At 37.0% G+C, this 22837-nt stretch overlaps 1 protein-coding gene across 3 annotated transcripts in view; it reads right to left on the reverse strand.

The window, feature by feature from the left end:
- Nucleotides 1–436: 436 nt before the first annotated feature.
- The window catches only part of exoc3l2a (exocyst complex component 3-like 2a), a 28155-nt gene continuing 5754 nt past the window's right edge, over nucleotides 437–22837 (reverse strand). For all 3 annotated transcript variants that reach the window (XM_052094287.1, XM_052094279.1, XM_052094270.1), the window contains 12 exons: nucleotides 17584–18113; nucleotides 15461–15681; nucleotides 13920–14697; nucleotides 13299–13413; nucleotides 13100–13210; nucleotides 12865–12965; nucleotides 12164–12274; nucleotides 11078–11213; nucleotides 10860–10982; nucleotides 10350–10505; nucleotides 5846–5967; nucleotides 437–3067 (listed from right to left, as the gene is read on the reverse strand). In XM_052094287.1, coding sequence (XP_051950247.1) covers nucleotides 2773–3067; nucleotides 5846–5967; nucleotides 10350–10505; nucleotides 10860–10982; nucleotides 11078–11213; nucleotides 12164–12274; nucleotides 12865–12965; nucleotides 13100–13210; nucleotides 13299–13413; nucleotides 13920–14697; nucleotides 15461–15681; nucleotides 17584–18098 — 2784 coding nt within the window. In that variant the 5' untranslated portion in view covers nucleotides 18099–18113 and the 3' untranslated portion in view covers nucleotides 437–2772. The remainder of the gene's footprint in view (nucleotides 3068–5845; nucleotides 5968–10349; nucleotides 10506–10859; nucleotides 10983–11077; nucleotides 11214–12163; nucleotides 12275–12864; nucleotides 12966–13099; nucleotides 13211–13298; nucleotides 13414–13919; nucleotides 14698–15460; nucleotides 15682–17583; nucleotides 18114–22837) is intronic.

The following is a 22837-nucleotide window of genomic DNA, read 5'->3' on the forward strand; positions in this document are numbered from 1 at the left end:
TGCTCTGATGGAATGATGTGAGAATGGCATGACAATTACATTATATTGATGAGGGCAAAAAGTCAGTATGGTGAATTTTTGGTCATGAGACTGCACTGCTTAAATTCACCATAACGTCACAACTGATGATTTCGAACAGTGTTTCCTAGCCCTGTACCTGTAAATGAAGGCCCCCTAACAGTACACATCTTGGATGTCTCCCTAATCAAACAAACTTGATTCAACCCATCATTAGTACTCCAATACCTGTATTGGGAGTGTGAAAGAAGGGTGATGTCCAAATTATTGGGGACAGGGTTGGGAAACACTGACTTAGAACAAGTTCAAAAGAGCTTTAAACATAACCAAGCAAATTTTTAATGACTACACTAGTTATTTACCTTTATTTAACCAAGATAAATAGTAATTGAGATAAAATATATTTTACAACAGTGACCTGGCCAGGAAGGCAGCAAAAACACAATGACAGATAGCATTTAACAAAGAAAATAAAAAAGAAGAAAAAAGAAAACTAAATGATAAATGAATCAAGCAAAGGTTAATATATATATATATATATATATTCATTAAAGTGCTCTGTTTTTGACATCATTTCTAATCTTTCCACCAACTGCCAAACCAAATAAAGGCAGCCAAAAATAGGTGAATTGATCAATGGCCGAACTTGACAGGAGTGTGATCATCAATCAATAAACGGCTATTCAAACGTCAAACAGAAGTCAGCAGTTGAATTTAAAGTGTATACATTTCAGAACATTGGTTTCAATTTATCATCTGGTGTTCTAAAGCCTCACACAGTCAGGACATTGTGAAAATTGTAAATAAACAGGTTGCTTTAAACAGTTTGTGCCTTGAAGATACTTCAAAATCTCCTCTCGCTCTTTATTTATTCATGCACACTTCAAAAGCTGAGAAAATAGGTTTACTTTGTGTTTTAAAAAAAACAAACAAAAAAGTGCTTACAATATAACTTAGATAAACTAGATGCACCACTGCAATAGCCAATTTACATTTATTAGCAATGAAAGGGTCATCTCATTGCTGACCTATGTACTTACACTAGGACTAAACATATTGCATCATCTAAAAGGTTTTGTCACATTCTAAGAACATACACAACTCCAGATAAACCTTTTTTTTGGTATAGGACAACACCACCACAAAACTGTAAATCTGGTGTTGTGTCACCCAAAATAAACTGCTGAGTTGAGAATTTATGGGTTATCTTGTTTAATTATGTTGCCTAAAAGGATGCTTATGTCAACCGCTCCTCAACTTTCAATGCCAAGGGTAAAATTAAAAAAGACACTTAATCTGCTCAGAAAATGGTGTATTTATAGATTTTGCAAGGTTTCAGTCTTACTTATCGAAGTCCAATGCTTTAAAAATAGATTGATTTCCATTTGTTGTGATGATTTAATCAGCAGGAGATGAAGTCAAATAATATGGGCAACAACACATTTTCATTTAGGAGCTCCTGTTATCTCATATGACACTGACTTTACAGTGATTAAGCTATTTCTGAGTTTGTGTGAAAAATATATATATAATTAAAAAAAAGCCTGACTTGTTTGCTTGAGTGTGTGTGTGTGTGTGTTTGTCTGACAAAAAGTTTGTTTGGAATTGAGTTGTTGTGTTGAAAATGAAGAGGCTGCCTGTGGGGGTGTGTATAATTGGCTCTGATGAGAAGATTTGTTTGGCACTTCTCAGAACAGTAGGAATAGACCAGTTACCTAAAACATTCCTGATCTTTTAGGGTGCGGAGCTTAACCTCAATTCTGCCCAAACCCACAGAACAAAAAGAAAGCTTAAAGGACCAGGTGACTGTGCTGAATCTACCTGGGACTACAGTACAAGTCTTTAACTGATTATTGGTTTAAAGGTTACAATTATTCCTGGAATACTAAATCAGTAAATGTTCTACTTTTTTCTAAATAGTAAAATAATATTAAAAAGAAACTTTTCTACTTTTAATAATGTTTTACTTAATTTCACAGTCAATGTGTCTTTATTTCTTTATCTGGTCTGAAACAATATCACAAACATTCATTCTCAGTGTTTGATTTTTTCAGTGATCTCAGTAGCACAAATTTGTATAGAGATTACCAACTGATATGGAGAGAATCCTAAACATTGGTACAAAAAAGACGTATCATGTTTTTTAAATGAAACAGACATCAACGTTTAAACCGTTTAAATGATTTCTTTTCTCTATATAACAAAAATTCCAAAATTGTACATGAATTGTATGACTGTACCTGGTGTTCTGATAACATCCTATACTGTACATGCTTTATCATGTGATTTAGAGTCAATCTTAAACTAGAAAGAACTGACATTCTCGATTCCCAACTCTCCCGAGGGGAGGTTCCTGCCATTCCTCTTAAATCTTCTAGCTACTGACATGTCAGAGATCCAGCTAGTCAAAACAAATCAGCCACTAACAGCCTGTTTAAAAGAATTATAGCCTTTTTCCTGTCTTTTGAAGAAGTCACACATTTGGCTGCAGCTGTGTTCTGAAGGACAAGCATTGTCGTGACTTTACTTTTACTGCCATAAACTCATCTTATTCTCCATTTTGGCCACCATGTTCTGTTCACATTGACCTAGTTTGTGACAAACATATGACTAACAACAGAATGAGATTTGCATCTTGTATCAACTTATTTTGTTGTAACCATAAACCTGCAGTCTTTTGGTGTTGTGATGTTGCTTATTTATGTTGTTTTAGATGCTTGCATAGCAGTCACTGTATGTTGCATGTCATTATGTTTAAGAGTGCAGTCTGCTGTTTGCATGTTTTTCATTCCGGTTCCTTGTGCTGCGTTTACGGTGAGGTCGGGCACTGGCAACCCATGATGAGACAGTCAGAGCACACCGGATCAGAACCAGTCCCAGACAGGGTATGTCTTTGGCCACTGCAATTTCAGAGAACATGGCGTGATCTCTGGGCAGATTAATGGAGCTGTCACTAGTCTCCAAGTCACGAACAACGGCCAGAATCTCCTGACGATCTGTCTGATGCACCATCCCACGGACATTCAACACAGCAGAGATATGTCTCCTCCTGTGAGCAGAGAAGAATTGTGTATTACACACATACAGTACACACAGATTTGAGAGTAATAACAAAAAGGTTTCTGCACGTTAATATCCAGCAGAGCTATGATGAGGTTTACATTTCCAATACGTTTCTAATGTAACGCCCTGTTTTCAATTAAAACTCTATTGCACGACTACAATTGTGCAAAATGCTGCAGCTCGACTTTTGACACGAACAAGGTCTTCGCATCATATTAGTCGAGTTTTAGCCTTTTTGCATTGGTTACCAATCCACTTTGATTTTAAGATTTCAATAATTACATAAAAAGCATGACATGGATTTGGCATGGTGATAGAGTTTGTTGTGAAGGCCCCGTGATTATGGAACAGCTTTCCGTGGATTATTACAGTAGATCTGCTGAATCTGTGTTTAAATCCGTTTTTTAAAAAGACATTTGTACAGACTTGCTTTTAATACTACTATGTGAATGTATCATATTTTATTTGTTTTTGATTTGATTTTATATTGTGAGTTTATTTTAAGTTTAATTTAAGTTTCTAAAAGGTGCTACACAAATAAAGTTATTATTATTATAATATTGTTTTTGTGTTCCTTGCCACAGTCGCCTACAGCTTGCTCACTGGGGTTATTAATACAATTATCATTTAATTATTTTTTAAACACTATTAAAAATCGTATTTTATCTAAATTACACAATGATGATTAATCGACTTTATAGACATTACATTTTTATTGTCTGTTAATATACAATATATTCTGTAAAGCTGCTTTGAAACGATGTGTGTTGTGAAAGGCGCTATACAGATAAAATTGACTTGACTTTTTCTAATTATTAGCTCTGAGCAGTTTTACATAAAATAACCAAGAAAATTATTGCAAAAGTGATCATTTTGTGTGCCTATATAGTTACAGTATATAACATTAAATTAGTATATAACAGTAAATATATTTATTTTAAATTCATATCACAGACTATAATATGAAGTAGCATTAAACAATACTTTTACTGCATTAATCTTTCAGATTGATTTCTAAAACTAAACGTTGTACACATTGTCATTAGTCAGTGTATTATGAAATAACATGATGTAACAATGAAATTGTTTTATGAATTAAAGTATTTTAAACAATAAATTAGCAAATGCTATAAAATACATTGTTCATTGTTAGTTTATGATACCTCATGCATTAACTAATGTTAACAAGTCCAACATTATTTTAAAATGTTACCAATAAATGTTTTTGCCAAGTCAAATATGCAGATCATGAATTGTCTGCTGTGGAAACCCCTAACTAGAGCATACATTAAATAAAAAAGAATTCAATTTCATAACACAACAGAAGTCACCATCCCTCCCTTAAAACAAAAGGGATATACTGGCCCACACTTGAAATAATTTTATTATTTTTTTATTATATTTTAAAAACAAAATTACTAAAGTGATTAGTACAGGAGTCATGTCAATTACTTTGATCAATTGATAGTGATGATGTTTGGTGGGCAAATCATTCAGTTTTTTTCATAAATTAGTTCCAATCAGTTGAATCAAATTCCATGAAGACCATTATCCAAATAAAGGAAGTAGGTGCAACATGATTTAAACAATATTCAAAAACAATGTTACTGAAAATAGCAGTGCCTAAATTAATTCAGGGAAAACTGAGGACTGTTGGCCAAAAGAATTTCTTTGTAATGCATCTCCCTCGACACTGGTAATGCCTCATAAAGTAAACTCAAAGTCAGCGCTCTAAACTCTGTGAAGATGGCATGTCCTGCTTATAGATAACAATGTGACAGGTTGTGACAGCCTTTAACATAGACAGTCAGTCAAAAACAGGAAACAACAGTGCTATACACAAAGAGAAGTTAACTAGCCTCTACTTTCTTGCTTTTGATCTTTAGTTGGTGTGTGTGTGTGTGTGTGTGTGTGTGTGTGTGTTTGATAGGCATGTGGCACCAGTCAGTCTCCTGTGACCTGGCAGGAACAGGAAGTACTCCACAGCCACTTCCTGTCTGCTGAGTAGGGCTGTGCGTCAGCAAGCAGGAGCACTGCCAGCCAGTGACTGAGTACACACACACACTCTAATCCAAACACACACACTAATCCAAACAAAAACACTATAGGCTAAAGTGGGGTCACATCTCATCCATTCCCCTGTTTACTGTCAACTCTTCCCTCCCATGCACTGGGTGCTTTCCACATAAAGGAAAGCTGGCACGGAGATGGAGCACCACGATAACTATTTTCAGTCAGACATTCTTAAAATGACCTCAGGAAACAGAGAGGTGTTGTGAAAAATACTCCTCAACTGGACAAGGAAGTGAGAGGGGAACATGTCAGATTTTTCATGAATGAAAGCAATTTAAGACAGCACTATTTAGGTTCTGCCCTTCAGCAGGTCTAAACGTGTTCAGCAAATTTGTATAAATGAAATGTTTCATAAACTGACAAAGAACTGTAAATTAAAGTGCTAAGTGCCTGTTAACCTGTTAAGAGCTAATAAAACACTTTCCTTCCTTCTTCAGTCTCGTGCTATGAAAAATCTACATCCTGTTCTACATTTTGATTTTATGTTATATAATTTTATAGTATGTGATTATAAATCAAAGGGAATGGCTTATATGTAAATAAAAATATAGAATTTGCAAAGAGAAAAAAAGTAGGGAGTAGGCACAATCTTCCTCTACATTATATCATTTTATTGCTTGTAATTGTAAATCATTCCTTTCCTCTCCAGTTTTTAGGATTTATGAAGGGCCCACTGCCCTGGTGGTCTTACCGTATATCTGGAAACTCCTTCACTAAAACCCCAACTTCCATCTGAATCGAGGGAGTGTCCTCCAAAACTATGATGTCAGCCAGATGAATAATCACACTGTCTAACCAGGAGGCAGTTGACTCCTGTGAAGAATAGAGAGCTTAACTGTGATTAACTTTCATTTAACTGTGGTGTAGATTTTTTGGTTTTTGATTGACTACCTTTCTCTTGTTCTGGTAACACTTTACAATAAGGTTCCATTCATTAATATTAGTAAATGCATTAGGTTTCATGAACAAACAATGAAATATATGCTTTACAGCATTTATTAATCTTTGTTAATGTTAGTTAATAAAAATACAATTATTCCTTGTTAGTTTATAGTGCTTTAACTAACGTTAACTAACTTTTGATTTAAAAAATGCATTACTAGATGTTGAAATTAACATTAAACAAGATTAACAAATGTTGTAAAAGCATTGTTAATTTTTAGCAGAAGTTTACATTTACTCCTTTACATTTACTTGAGTACATTTTTGGGGGAAAATGTACTTTTAGAATAGGTTTAAAAGTGGGTACTTTTTACTCTAACTCAAGTAAATTTCTAATTAATTTTTTTTTACAATGTGTGGCGTTACTGTCGTTACATTACTGGGTTTATTTTAATTAATGTGTCATTTATTGAGAGATTATTGAATGGGTCTTAATGAGAACGGAAGTTCAAATCTGCGCATGCTGAGATGCTGTCACAGACTGTCACTCAATCACTGCAGCAGCATCAAACTCTTTAAAGTGAAACAATTTCTTCGCTCTGCACAGTGAAAAAAAAACAATAGTTTCGTCATGCAATGCCTTCATTTAACACCAAGACAAGCTGATACTTCAAGATTAAAATCACAGCTCCAACTTAAGGCAGCACGCTGAGGTAAATTCTAATTCTAACGCTGGCTTTTCTGTTTAATGAGATAATCATTATCATGGCTTTTCTGTTTAATCATTTTCAGGGTGATTCTGTAACTGGGCTCTTATGACATCAGTTTTTAAGTGTACATTTTTAAATCAGTGCAGCAATATATCAGTGTGCTTTGTCCCACATGTCATAAGCAGTATTAATTTAGTCTGCACACTCACGGGGGTACTGGAAACTATCGCAGCTACTTCAGGAGGATTAACTGTATAAATCCATGTAAACATCCAAGTTAAGCGTAAATTACTGCCATTCGCGTGATCGACAACAGGAGCGCGAACAGACAGCATTTCCACACGTGCACAGCGAGGTGCACAGGGCACACGTGCGTGAGATGAGAGTGGCTGTATCCGCAATCGTTCACTCATTCACTATTTCCTATATAGTGAATGGCAGTTAGTGCACTATATCTCAGCAGTAAGTGAACGAAATGAGAGAATTCGGACATGAGTGTCAGAAACAACGTCACATATTACATTTTTAAATACTTGGGCGTTACTTGTTTTTATTATTAAATAATATATTATTACAATAAATCTTCATTTTGTTTGTCATTTTAATATATACTCTGTGTTAATATAAAGACTAAACACATTTTATCAAATAAAGAGTACATTTTAAAATGTATCTGTATGTTTTGTCTCTCTATATGTTATTATGTTATTTTAATCCAGTAATGATTTGTCAAAAATAGTTTATTACATTCAGAATGAAATAAAACATTGCAGGAGTGAAGGAAGGCATAAACTCCCAGCTTGTATGTCTTCCCCCATAGTGGAATGTGGGAAATTAACCCTTGTTGAGTGTATATCAAATGTATACTTGAGTGAGTGAACAAAATTAGGGAACGAGTGGGTCACTCAAAATTCAGACACTCCTACAAAATAGTGGACACTCGAAATAGTGCACTATATAGTGGATAGGGGGTGGTTTCAGACACAGTGTGTGTCACAGTTGTTGTCCTACGTAGGCTGCGTACTCTGCATTTAGAGAGCGGTGGTACTGATGTACAGAAATAACAATCTAAACAGTAAAATAAGAATCCACACAAGACTTTAAAATCTATGAAATAGCAAAAGCATGATCTTGCTTTGGTTTATATTTCAGCATTATATATAATGTCCTTGTGGGATATTTTCATGTTTACACTGTAATAATTACTAGAAATGTTTCCAAACCCCTCTTCTTATTGACAAATTCACCCAGATCCGACAAGAGCCCTTAAAGGGATAGTTCACTCAAAAATTACAATTATCATTATTTACTCACCCTCATGCCACCCCAGAATTGTATGACTTTCTTTCATCTGCTGAACTCAAATTAAGATTTTTAGAAGAATTTCTCTGATCTTTTGGTCAATACAATGCAAGTGAATGGGTGCCAAGCTATTAAATGTCTTATCATTAAAATATGAACATTAAAATGACTGGTAATAATAGATTATGACTGAATTTTTACGACCCTGTCCATTAAAATGACGGACGATGAGAAAGTCTAATGCAAGTACTGTATGTGACTTGTTTTTTTTGGTTGTTTTTTGCATAGCCGAATTTCAAACATTACAAGTAAACACGCTACTAAGATGAACAGAAAACATGAGTTCTTGAAAAGGAAAAATATTGACGATGGTTTGCCTATGTGGGATAGTGGTGTGCCATAGAATGTTTTAGTTGTAAAAAGTGTGCCGTGGCAGAAAAAAGGTTGGGAAACACTGAAGTAATCCATAAGACTCCAGTAGTTAAATCAGTATCTTCAGAAGCAATGTGATAGGTGTGGACGAGAAACAGAGAAACAAATCAATTTCACATTCTTCTTCTTGTGTTTTTGGTGATTCACATTCTTCTCTGCATATTGCCCCCTGCTGTCTAGCAAAAAATGACAAATATTGATCTGTTTCTCACCCACACCTATCATATCACTTCTGAGGATATGGATTTAACCACTGAAGTCTTATGGATTACTATTATGCTGCCTTTATGTGCTTTTTGGAGCATCAAAATTGGCCTACAGAGCTAAAATATCATTTTAAAAATCTAAATATTTGATCTGCAGAAGAAAGTCATACACATCTGGGATGGCATTAGGGTGAGTAAATGATGAGAGAATTTAAATTGTGTAAACTATCTCTTTAAATTGATAGCTCAGCCATAATTTAATATTCTGTCATCATTTCTCTACCCTTATGTTGTTCCAAACCAGTGTGACACTTTGTATTATGTGGAACACAAAATATGTTAGACAGAATGTTAGGGACTGACAGTCTCGCTCACCATTCAGCTTAAAAAAAAAAAAAAATAATACACATATACATATATGTATATATATATATATATATATATATATATATATATATATATATATATATATATATATATATATATATATATATATATATATACATATATATATATATATACATATATATATATATATATACACACATACATATATATATATACACACACACATATATATATATACACACACACATATATATATACACACACACACACACATATATATACATATATATATCAAATAATTTTATTGTCACACTACCATGTACACAAGTGCAACAGTAGGTGAAATTCTTGTGTGCAGTTCCGAGCAACATAGCAGTCATAACAGTGACGAGACATATACCAATTACAGTAAACAACATACTTACACAACACAATTTACATATCAAATGTACACATACTTACACGTCACAATAATTATATACAAATATATATATACATATATATATATATATATAAGAACACATTCACTTAAAGTAAATAGCATGAAGGTGACTAAATAATATTAGAATTTATTTTGTGCCCAGTGATTGCATAAAATAAAATGAGGTATAATATTAATGGAATAATTAGAGCCTTTTAATGTGCTTTCACACTTGGTTTGATTGCTTGGACTGGACCAGAGTTAATTTACTCCCCCTCCCACTGGCCATGCTGATCTTTGAGCACATGATTTTATTTGGGTCCGAAAAACGGTCCGATTACATCATCAACATGAGTACAACAGTAGTAAGTGGTAGCTGGTAACAACTCGAGAAGACATCACTGTGGTAAGTGAAGTAATACATTTTGTCTCTTTGGATTTACCATGAAAACTTGCCATACACAGAACACCACATTTGTTTGTCTCCCGTGGATGCATTGAATGTGCAATGATGTCATGAATATTAGCTTTTGTCTGCCGCGAGCCCACAGATGCGTTGCAAGATATTTAAAGAATGTGAGGTGCTCTCTGAACCCGGTGTAATTGGACACAAGCAGGTATGATAAATGCATTATACCATAATAGTTGCGATCGGAAACCTGCAAAGATGCAAATTAACGTCATCACAAGCGGTTCACTTCTATGATTTGGTACGATTGTGTTCATATCAGCAGCAAACCATACTGAAGTTCACATGAACCGTACCCCAGACCACCTTTTCAAGCAGACCTGGGTGCAGCGTTCATATTATTCAAATGAACCGAACTCTGAAGTAATTCGACCCCAGGTGTGCACCAAAAGTGCTAGTGTGAAAGAACCCTTAATGGCACTCACCAGATCCTCAAAAAGAGCCTTCAGCTGTTTGGACTCATCCTGCAGCCGAAATGCTACTCTCTTCCTCATTTTGAGTGATGTACAGATGACCCGCCCCCTCATGATGGCACGAACATATTCAACCAGGACCCGCCTGTGCACCTCATTCACCAATAGCTGTCAATTAGTGACACCAATAATCAATCAACCAACCAATGCATCTGTGGTTTACGAGGACACTTTTGAGGTTACACACTAGTAATTACGAGGGCAATATGCTATAAATGTGGTTTAGGAGGACACCTGTAGTGTCCCTGTATTTTAAATGGCTTGAAAAACATACTAAACCATGTTTTTTTATTTAGAAATGCCAAAAGGTTTCTGCAAGGGTTAGGTTTAGGGCAAGGGGTAAAATATTTAGTTTGTACAGTATAAAAATCATTATGACTATGGAGAGTCCTCGTAATGACAGAAGTACCAACATGTGTGTGTGTGTGCATGTGCGCGTGCATGCGTGTGTCTAAGTTGTACCTGATAAGGAGGGCAGTCCATTCTGCGGAATTTTTTAAAGTGCTGTTTAATGGTTGCCTCAATGCTCTCATAGGCCTCAGTGTTATCCAGCCATTTCCTTTTGACCAGCTTATCAAAGAATGGCTGGTATCATGCCATAAAACAAATAAATTATTTAAAGCATTAAAATAAAAATAGTATGTGGGCAGAATGTGAGTGTGTGCATATATGTGTCTCACCCTGATGTTTTCAAACAGTATGTCAGTGAGAACACGCACTGACTGGTTGACAATTCTCTCCAGAGAGGAATGAGCTCGCTGAGAGACGTCCTCACTGCCAAGAGTGTCACACAGACGACAGCGCTCCACAAAACTCCTACACATGTCAACACAATGTAACATATCTATGCAGTTCAGTCATCAACTTGAAATACACATGATATATACACTCACTGAGCCCTTTATAAGGTACACCTGCACACCTACTTATTCATGTGATTATCTAATCAGCCAATCGTGTGGCAGCATTGCAATGCATAAAATCATACAGATACGAGCCAGGAGCTTCAGTTTAAGTTCACATAAAAAATCAGAATGGGGAAACAATTTTCTCTCAATGATTTTGACCATGGCTTGGTTTGAGAATTTCTGCAACTACTGATCTCCTTTACTCAGAATGGTGCCACAAACAAAAAACATCCAGAGAGCAGTAGTTCTGTGAACGGAAACCCCTTGTTGATGAGAGAGGTCAACAGAGAATGGCCAGACTGGTTCGAGCTGACAGAAAGTCTACAACAACTCAGATAACCACTCTGTACAATTGTAGGCAAGATGGGCTACAACAGCAGAAAACCACGTCAGGCACTTTATTAGGACCATAGTGTTCATAATAAAGTGCTCAGTGAGTGTAAGTCAGCTTAACTTTGTCTATAAACTATTAAACTGAACAACTGAGATAAAAAAATTACAAATAGTCATATTTTTTGGTAAACACCAATGCATTTAAATTTTTTTCAAAGACACATGCAGAGAAATTAAGAATATTTCTCAGCTCCACCATTAAGAGATGGAGAAGAAGAGCATCAGCACGTCACCCCAAAGTTGCAGCCTCTTGAACTTTGATATTTTGGGTAAAATCATACAGATTTTACAAAATGTATAAACTTTTACAAAACGTTTCTACAGAATATTATAATTTATATTTCTTACACTTCTCAAATCAACCCGATCCCCTGCAAACTACACAAAATGTTGGGGGTTGGACCCACCAGGTTAGGAAAGGTTGCATTTTACTAATTCTGTATGTTGAAAAAGATAAAAAAAAACCTGAATGGTGGAACACAGTTAACAAGAGCAATCGTCCTGGAGACGTATCCATCCCCACAATCCCCAAACTCTGACTGTGTGTCGTGGAACATCTCAACTTTTCTCTGGAAACTAAATACCACACACACACACACACACACACACCATTAGTTTAGATTTATCCTTTTTAAATAGGATTTGAAAAAGACACACATATCAAAATGTTAAAATGAGTGTATAATTCAGCAGCAGCTTGAGTGTTTCAGTTATAAAAGCAGCTTACTGTATCAGAGCATCTTCTGAGATATTCAAAGAACAGTTTGGGACTCATGTTTTGCATGACATTTATTGTTGTGGTGAATAGCAGATCTTCATTTGACTATAGTATAATGCAGTAGTTCTCAAATCTGTCCTGGAGGCCCCTCAACAGTATACATTTTGGATGTCTCCTCAATCAAACACACCTGATACAACTCATCAGCTCATCATTAGTTGAGATTACAAGACTTAAATTGGGTGTGTCAGAAAAGGGCAAAATACAATATGTGCAGTGCTGAGAGGTCTCCAGGACTGGTTTGAGAACCACTGGCATAATGTATACTAAAATGGATTAGATTATCAATGGCGAAAAGAATCTTTAAAAAATCTTAATTTTTGATCATCACTGTTGCAGTGGCTCTAGTTGTCATCAGTGTCTTTGCGTCTTATTTTCTCCATCTCACCTGTACAAGAAATCTGCAAGTCCATTCAAGGTGCAGCGAGCAATACGAGCCCCTAGTGGCTGACTGACAGCTGTTGATCTGTCCAAATCTACCTTCAGCCTCTTGAACATATACAGACACACAGATAGAGGAAAGGACATCCACCAAGCCCTTCTAAACACAATCACACACACAAGGCAACATACGGCATGCATACATAGCACAAGAATTTATGCTACATGTGTAGGTATATTACCTGTATAATAGAACGAGCAAGGCCAGACTGATACTCTTCAATGTGCAGCGTCTGAGCCCATCGCTTCTCTTCATCATCCAAAACCTGAGACAGCTCTGTAGTCACCTTCTCCTACACATATACACACATAAGATGAACTGTGTGCTCGAAGAGATTGATTCATAATTTCACTCAGAAGGTGTGGTGTTCAGAGTATTACCCAAACAGTGTCAACGCAGCCCTCTTCTAGCCGGTCTATGACATCTTCAGGAAGGAGAGGATCTAGAGCTTCACAAACTATGGTGCCCATTGCTCCAACTGTAGCCAAGACATCCCTGTGACACACAGAGTCGAAACTAGTGTTTGTGTGTATTCAAAACTGTCAAGTGTCCGCATTCACTTGTGGAATAGTTTTGTGTATATATACAGTAAATCCCACAGGTATTCAGTATCCTTGTTTTTCATACTGATAAACAATGCATCTGCTATTAATAGAACAAAGGTAATTTTTCCACTGGGTGATTAAAATAACACAGAGTTTGCTGCTGTGCAATGGCAAAACACAGTAACTACCGGTACACGTTTAGTCAAAACTGTGTTAAGACCAAAACGGGATCCCTTAGACTATGATCTGTCTTCTGACAGACAGGTTTGGGTCAACTATACTCCGATTCAGAGAAAACAGAGTGCGAAATCTGCAGTATTTACAAAATCTACACTCAAACTGAGTACATTTTGAGAAATGTTTCAGTGTTGGCTTAGTTACAGCAATTCAGCTTTGCAGAGTAATCTAAATGCGCATCACATCACATTCACCTCAGTGTCACATGTGTGCATGTACCTGTTGTAAATGTTGTAGATCCAGTCCAGCAGTGAGTATGTGTCAGTGATCTGAATGGGTCCACAAGTGATGGTCTTCAGTCTCTTGGCAACAGCCCTGTGATAACTCTGCATGTAGACCTGAAACACGCAGAACTCCTCGGGATAAACAGCCACCACATTTCGACGTGCTGCATCCATATCCTCCACCACCCTGCCCCGCAAACGCTCCAAATACATGCTCATCTGCCCAGCAGCGATGCCCCCTGGATGAGGAAGACACCAGTCTGCTGCCTCTCCGACAGCCTCCACCCACCTTTGACGCAGCTTCCTGGGTCTCTTTGAGGGTCGTGCACCCTCATACAAGAGAGAACGGTCTTCGGAATAGTCACCAGCTTGGAAGTTGGATTGAGCCTCTTGGTGTAGGGCCCAGACCTTGTCAGCCTGCTCTTCCTGTTGTATGACCAGCACCACAAGGCCAAGCTGCGGCCCGGTGCAGGGCTGACGTAGCGACTCTCTCACCACATCCCACATCTCTCTCTGAAGGGCCTCGTAAAGCAGCTCTACATCTTTCACTTTACGCAGACCAGCATCCCACATGCTTGGACCAGAATCCTCATTGCCCAAACCGGCCAAAAAAGGGAGCCAAGGAGGTGAGGTCAGAGTAGGAGGAGTTATATTGCTGGGTGTGGTTTGGGTCAAGAAGGAGGGATCAAGTTCACACTCCCTCTCCAGCTCTTGGATGTGTGTGTCTGCAAGCAGCAGGTCTCTCTGGTTGACTAACTGCAGGATCTCCAGCACTGAGAGAGAAAGAGATTAAAGATGTTGTAAGAGATTTTTTTTATGGAATGACACTCTGAAAATATATGTCCCATATATGGGAAGTAGGAAGTTGAGAGCATGGTAATTTAAGTGATTAATTCATGTTTTAAACAACATGTTGTAATTTATAAGCATTTTGTCAGTTGTAAGTTTGTCGTGCGAAAACGCTATTTTGCTACCATTGCTTTTGACAATTTTGACAGAAACTTCAGGGTGACGTGCTGATGCTCTTCTTCTCCATCTCTTAATGGTGGAGCTGGTCAAACGATCTTAATGGTACAATGGTATTTTGTAGGGTGTGGTTTGTAAAGAGGGGGAGTGTCAAATTAAGTGGTGAAGCAAAGTCTGGTGAAAGTTCCAGAACGGATGTCATCACTTACTGAAGTGTTAATTTTTTATGCTGCAATGTGTTAATTCACTTAAGGTGTTCACTTGTCTGTTGTTGTCTTTGGAACAGGCTGTATAATCACACAGTTCTGATTTTCTCTCCTTGCACTGAGCTTATCAGGTAGGATCTGCAGCACAAAGAAGGTATGTCATTTCCTGTCTCTGTGAAAGTGTTTGTTGATTGGCCAAAGACTCATGGGGACTTTTGGAACTTGTTACACTGATTAAGGTATTATGGGCCAAACATGAAGACCTCTGAACTCTGAGCATAATAAAGTTCCTTACTGTATGTGCTTGCAAAAGTTACAAACAAGTGCAAACATAAGCAACCCCCCACCCCCTCCTCAATTTTACCTGAAAGAGGCTCCCTGCGTTTGACTGGCTGTTCTTCCTCTTCTATATCTTGCTCATCCTCCTGGGAGCTGCGGTTTGTTAATGAGTCTCCTCTGAGCTTGCTCAGACTGACAATACGTAGGAATGAGGGCTGTCTACGAGCGTCTTCCTCATTTTCAGCAGTCAGATCCCCTGCAGGCAGACTATCTCTGCGTTCACTCTCCTTACGACGACCTGCCAGCCTGAGGAGAGAAGATGCATTAAGAAAGTGACAACTGTCTCAACAACCTTCTCACATCAATTGCAGTATTTACTTAAATACAAAAATAACGTTCGAAATCCTGGTTCTCAATTCTAGTCCTGGAGTACCCCACCACTGCACTTTTGGATGCCTCGCTTATTTAAAACAAGTTTCAACTCATCATTAATCAGTTACTGTTATCTAATTACTTCAGTAAAAAAGTAGTGTAATACATTATATTTTAAACTCTTGTAATCAGATTAGTAACTGAATTTCAATTAATGTAATTTTATGTACATTGCTTGGTTAATACACTTCAAATTGGATATTAATTATGTAAAATACATTCGTTATAATAATTAATATAATATATACTGTATATCTGTTTGTGTTTCTGTGACAGCTGGCGTGTGCCCCAAAACAAACCATTACTTAGGAAAAATGTGAGGTACTGGGTGTATGGAAACACAGACTTATTTTGAATTTGTTGAGTGGAAAAGTGCTTTAGAATGTAATTAAAAATTATGGTTGTCAATCGATTAAATCAAATGAATTACATGATGTGCCGGTTAATCAAATTAATCGCAATTAATCACATACCCATATTTACTGAGATAGGCCCCCAAATAATGTAGAATAATTAAACTAATTATAAATATAACATATAGGCCTTCTAAGTATTATAATTCAGATAATTAATATACATTACACCATATTGTGGCAAAGCATTCAGACAATACAAAAAGTGGCATTAAGTATTTTTAGACACTGTGTCAAATTATACAAATTAACAAAAAAAACTCATCTCAAGATCCCTGCATTTAGTTGTGTTCAGTCCAGCTGTTTTAAGCGCAAGAGCACGTCATATTTGTAAGGCTGTGCTGCCTGTTGCTCTCGTTGGTTTGACAAAATGTATGGCCTGTGCAGCTGGAGTACTGACTGGCCCATATTGCCACATCAAGGTAATACAACAAGCTTGAATTGCTCCGATAGTAGGACCATTCCTTATTATAAAATGCATCCCTAAGTACAGGTCATAGGCATGATTGAATTCATACATTTGTATGTAATTAAACAGTCAAATAACATGTTAAATCAATAGCCCTACTGAAAAAAAAAAAAAAAAAATTCAATGAAGTATTCAGTACAGTAATCTGATTACAATTATAGAGAAGTAATTAGAAGTTTGTACCAAATTACTTGTTTTGAGTAGCTTAAACAACACTGCTCATTAATAAAGTATCCAAGATCTGGAATGGGTGTGTTAGGGAGAAATCCAAAATGTGGTATATGTGCTGGGTTACTTCAGGACCAGGACTGAAAACCCCTTCTAAATTTAATCAGGCATGTTAAATAAATAAAACACTTTGACTTTGCTATATAACTTTAAATTATGCTTGAATCTATAGCTGGTCTTCAATAGGTGCCTTTGAAATTAACAGTATAACAATGACCTATTCTTTATAATGATATGTAATTACTTAGTGATATTATTTGGGGAAAACTACTTTATCTAAATTAATATGTCATGAGAAATGTCAAAATATTTTCCATTTTCACCTCTTTGCAGCTATTTGATATAGGCTCTATCCATTTTCTGGAGCTTGCAACTATCCCAGACTTTCTCACTTGCACCTACACCACTAAAAGTCTCCACCCCTGACCTAAATGTTAGTGTGTCAACAAGCTTGACGCTTGTGTATTTCTTCTGTATGTGTGTACAGTAATTCCCACAGGTATTCAATACCACTGTTGTGGTATTGTGATAAACAATGCATCTGTTATAAATAGACATTAGAAAATTCTTCCACTACATGATTAAAACAGTTCAGAATGTGTATCGAATTACAGGGGAAATAACCCTCCCCACCAAAAAAGGAAATTGACATCAAATTACATTCACCTCAGTAAGGTCATGATCTCCTCTGAGGCTCGTCGATAATTTTTTTTCTTTCCTGACGAGGGTGTTGCTGGAAGGGTGGCACTCCGTAGTGAAGGCGTAGCACCCCACACATTTTTTCCAGTCATACGAAGCCCCTTTCCCAACTTCCCAAGGGTCTTCAATGGTGATGAGCCACAGATTCGTTCCAGAGTTCCTCTCTTTTCTTTTGATCCCTCAGTGACCTTTGAGCCTCCACGCTGCTCTGTGTTTGCCTCATTCTCATGTGCCTCACTCACCTGAGATGATGTTTGGTAGTCCTGTCCATTCTCCCAAACCCCACCGTCTTCCTTACTCCACCCTATACCTGCCCACGCCCCCTCAAACGGATTGAGATCGGATGATGGTAGAATGAGTTCCCCGTTGCTATGGTTACTTTTTAGGGTGAGTTCACCATTTGTAAGGTTACTCTTTTGGTTAAGATCACCGTTGGTGCGGTTACTAAGTAACCTCCTGGGCAGTTTCTTGAAGATAGGCATTCTGATGCCGGTTAACTACAAGACAAAATAGTCAATGTTACATTGGTCAGAATCATCTCTCTGTTTGCGGTTTTGGATTTAATTTATACTTAAAGTGACCGACGTGGTCTTCTGGTGTTGTAACCTATCTGCCTTATGGTTTGACGTGTTGTGCATTCTGAGATGCTATTCTGCTCGCTACAATTGTACAGAGTGGTTATCTGGGTTACTGTAGCTTTTCTGTCTGTTCAAACCAGTCTGGCCATTCTCCATTGATTTCTGACTCATTCTGAGTAAACTCTAGAGACTGTTGTGTGTGAAAATCCCAGGAGATCAGCAGTTACAGAAATACTCAAACCAGCCAGTCTGGCTCCAACAATCATGCCACGGTCGAAATCACTGAGATCAACTTTTTTTCCCATTCTGATGGTTGACGTGAACATTAACTGAAGCTCCTGACCCGTATGTGCATAATTTTAAGCACTGCACTGCTGCCACATGATTAGCTGATTAGATAAGTGTTCCTTATAAAGTGCTCAGTGTGTGTCCATGAATAATTAAGCTATACATGGATTTTGCATTTCTGTTTGCTTAATGAGTGCACAACCCTCCAATCCTCAGTACACATCACACAACAGCATAACTTTATATTTTACACATTTGCAATATATTTTTGGAAGGAACTTCTAACTGTATAGTTTTTGCCAAACAGTTTAGTTATTTTGTGCCATAGATTTTCTAAATTTAACTCCAGTAAGGTCAGCACTTAATAACACACTTGATGGACGGTGCCCCTGGCCTGAAGGGGCGGTGGAGTAGTGTGACGATAAGTTCAAAGAAATGTAATTGAATTAGACTCAAATAAAATTGTTTTATCAAATGCATTTTAGTACTTTTTTTTATTACAATTTAAACTATTTTTATCCTTCATACATTGTATTGAATACTGCTAATAAGCACATCTACAGTCCACTATGTGTCCTACTGAAAGGTATCTAGTTGAAATCTGTTCAAACCGCCTTTATCAGGTCTCTCTTAAATGACTTTGCCTTGTTGCACTCTCATTGTTCAGTATTCCAGTGAGCTAAGTGCATTAACAGTGTGTGTGTGTGTGTTTGTTCTTTGAAGATGTTAGCAGTTTAAGCTGCTTTAATGGAATCTCACATCCAGATGTGTCAGAATAGTTTCCTGTTTCTCAGAACATACACACTCTTTAATCATGCAAGCAACACACACACACCTACCTTCTGGAATGTTTCTCATGGGATTAATAAAGTTAATCTTAAATTCAGCATGTCACAATCTACAGGTTAGAAATTGGCAATAATGTAGTATGCCATATCAACAGGTTAACATTGTATTTGTTTACACATTCCTCCTGCAATTTGACAATGATGAGATTCTATCAGCCTCCTTAGGTATAGGAGGAGAGAGGCCAAGAGAAAGAAAAAGGAAGGGAGAGGGAGGTGCCTCTGTGTAGTATGCAGAGGTGGAGATGTAATTGTGCTTTTCACTATTTCTGAGCTCTCTTTTAGTGCTGGTTAAACATCTGGGCTGGTAACCAAAAGATTTTAGGTTTAAAATCTAAATCGGGCAATTAGGAGCCATCACCACTGTAGCCTTGAGCAAGGCACTTCTGTGTCAGCTAAATGACTACATACACTGAGCACTTTATTAGGAACACCTGTACACCTACTTATTTATAAGATTATCTAAATCAAACAATGGTGTGGCAGCAACGCAATGCAAATACGTGTCAGGAGCTTCAGTTAATGTTCACATCAACCAAAAATGTGACCTCTGTGATTTCGACCATGGCATGACTGTTAGTGCCAGACGGGCTGGTTTGAGTATTTCTGTAACTGCTGATCTCCTGGGATTTTCACACACAACAGTCTCTAGAGAAGTGGTCTCCAACACGCCACTCGCGAGCTACCAGTAGCTCGTAACCTGACTGTAGGTAGTTCGCCAAGGGATTCTGAAAACGTTCTCATTTAATTCAATTAGGGTACAATACAATATACAACTGTCCCGCCCACTCCATTGAAAATGCAGTATTTGCCATCAGCCGCCAAAATATAGCACGTCATCTCGCTTGTCTATGAGACTCATTGCCGTTGAGTTCGGAAATAGAGTTCGGATCATTTTAGCTTGCTTCTAGATGAATAAACACAGTTCAACTAAAGAAAAGGCAGAAAACATACTATTTCCATGAAGAGTTTTTCTTCAAAATACGTAAGTGGAAGATGTGTGTGCCTCATAAGACAGCGTTGCTGTCGGGAAAAGAATCAATGTTGAGCACTGCGGTAGTTTCGCTGAAATCGGTCGTTTAAATGTTACGACTCTTCATTTTCTAATGCAAATAGCTCCAAAAGTTGAATACCTAGAAGACTGAAACCACTCTCATTTTGACCAGTTTGTTTTCCTGTCAACACTTTTAAGGGTTTTAAGGCTCTTCACTGTTCACATTTAAGCAAACACGCAGGCTGGGTCCATGCAAATTTACTTGTTTTGATACTGCCCGATTTGTGAAGACTTTTACAATCACATTTGGTCGCATTTGATTGCGTCTTACTGCTCCTTGATGATATGTGAATTTTGTCTCAAACGTTTTAGAGTCAACCGTTTACCTAAAAAAAAAAAAATCTGCGTTATAGGCTTTGAGAGGTTATATTCTGGAAACATGATATTTATGATGGGAAAACTCTAGTTTCACTCACAACTGGATTTGTGAAAACATTCACAGATTTATCTGAATCAGTTTGATGGCTTAATGCATATTGGCATTGTGAAAAATGAAGGATGTATGCCAAAAAAGTAATAAAAGGCTAATAATTTTAAAAAAAAAGTGAAAACTAGATGGGTCATAGTTGGCTCAAAATTACCTTTTTTGATGTGATTAAACTATTTTATTAAGTTTTTGATTCAACAATTCCTCAGAAAAATTGTTATTTAGGACTTGGGAGGACATTTTATAAAGCACACTGCTTATAATCAGGGAAAAACATTTGTTTCAGACAAAACTGTATTTGTGAATAAACAGAATATATAGACTTATATAGACCATCTTGATTTGTGAATTTTTTCACAGATCAGTTTTAGTGTCTTTTTGACACTTACCTGAAATATCAGTGTTATAGGATTTGAGAGGCCACATTCTGGAAACACATGATAATTATTATAATTATGATGGTTTTGTGAAATTTCAGATTGGTTTTAGTTATTGTAATGGCGTCAGCATATTGGCATTGTGAAAAATTAAGGATGAAAGCAAAAAAAGAAATAAAAGTCCTAAAACTCTAAAAACAGAGCAAACTGAACAGACTTAAATTGGCCTTCATGATGTGAATTTTTTTCAGGGTTTTTTGTTTTGAGAGGTCACATTCTTGAAACACATGATGATAATAATGATGAAAAAACATCTCGCTTACATAACCTCGGCCCCCTGAGACAAAGGGAACGAGACAATGCGTGGTAACGCATATTGGGAGCATACAAAACCTATTTGAAACCTCTCTATAATAATGCCAATATTCTAGTATTGGCTATGGTGATTGAGCCCTGCCGAAACTGACTGCTATAAAAACAGGTGCACAGACACCATTTCCTCAGAATTTTTGACTGAGAACAAGGAGCTCGTGCCTCAAGAACTCTGAGTCTTGTAGTGCGGCTAGCGTTTGCAATCTCTCGTTCCCTTCGTCTCAGGGAACCGAGTTTAAATAAATAACCGAGACATTCCCTTATGGCTCAGTCCACATGACATTGCGTAGTAACGCAAATGGGGAATTATAACGGCCTGAATGCAGGCGGTTGTGTAATGATGGGGAGCCCGTACTTATAGGGAAGGGCATAAATGAATAGCAAGTGCTCTAAACAGAGAGGACTTGTGAAGAAAGAGACGTTACGTCTAAGTTGTAAAACCTCGTGTAAGGGAGTTATAATGAGCAAGGAGGCGGCAAGAACCGGCTTGTCAATATGTGGGGAGGACCATCTGGTGGCAGAACGGCTGGAAGGGCAGCGTCTCCCCTCCAGAGGGGGTGAAGCCTCGCTGTCATTTGAAGTTTGTGAAAACTTTAACAGATTGATTTTACCCAGTTTGATGGCTTTGGTTTGTTGTTGACAAATTACATTTTGATATGGATGATGCATCAACTAGCTAGTCATTTTGTTTAACCCATGTGCAGTGTTCAGGAAATTTGACCCATTTTGATTTAGTTTCTTTAATAAAAATTGCATCCATCATGGTGGGCCAAGGCTTCATTACTTTTCCTACATTTGCCATCTGAACACACACATTTTTTTTTACTGTATTCAATGAGTTTATGCTGCATGACAAAAAAGTAACACTTGTGGTGTTCCAGGTACATTTTTGACCCACCATAGTAAATGAATGGGAAAGACTATAACACAGAGCAATTACTACACTATAGCCTATTTTTCAGGTACACTGTTGACTCAAGAACTAAAAAAAGGGTTAAGAGACTAAAACTGATCTGTGACAAAAATTCACAAATCATGAAGGTCAATTTGAGCCTACAATCTAGATTGTAAAATTGAGTCTTTATGTCTTTTATTACATTTATGGCATACATCTTTAATTTTTCATAATGCCAATATGCATGAAGCTAATATAAACATGCTATATATATATATATAAATATAAGCTGATTTAAAATTATTACACAAGTCAATGGGGGTAGAGCAATCAAACTCGACCAAATGTGATGGTGAAAGTTTTCACAAATCAGGCTCTATATTCT

The sequence above is a fragment of the Xyrauchen texanus genome, chromosome 3 (assembly GCF_025860055.1).
Source record: "Xyrauchen texanus isolate HMW12.3.18 chromosome 3, RBS_HiC_50CHRs, whole genome shotgun sequence".
Lineage (NCBI taxonomy): Eukaryota > Metazoa > Chordata > Actinopteri > Cypriniformes > Catostomidae > Xyrauchen > Xyrauchen texanus.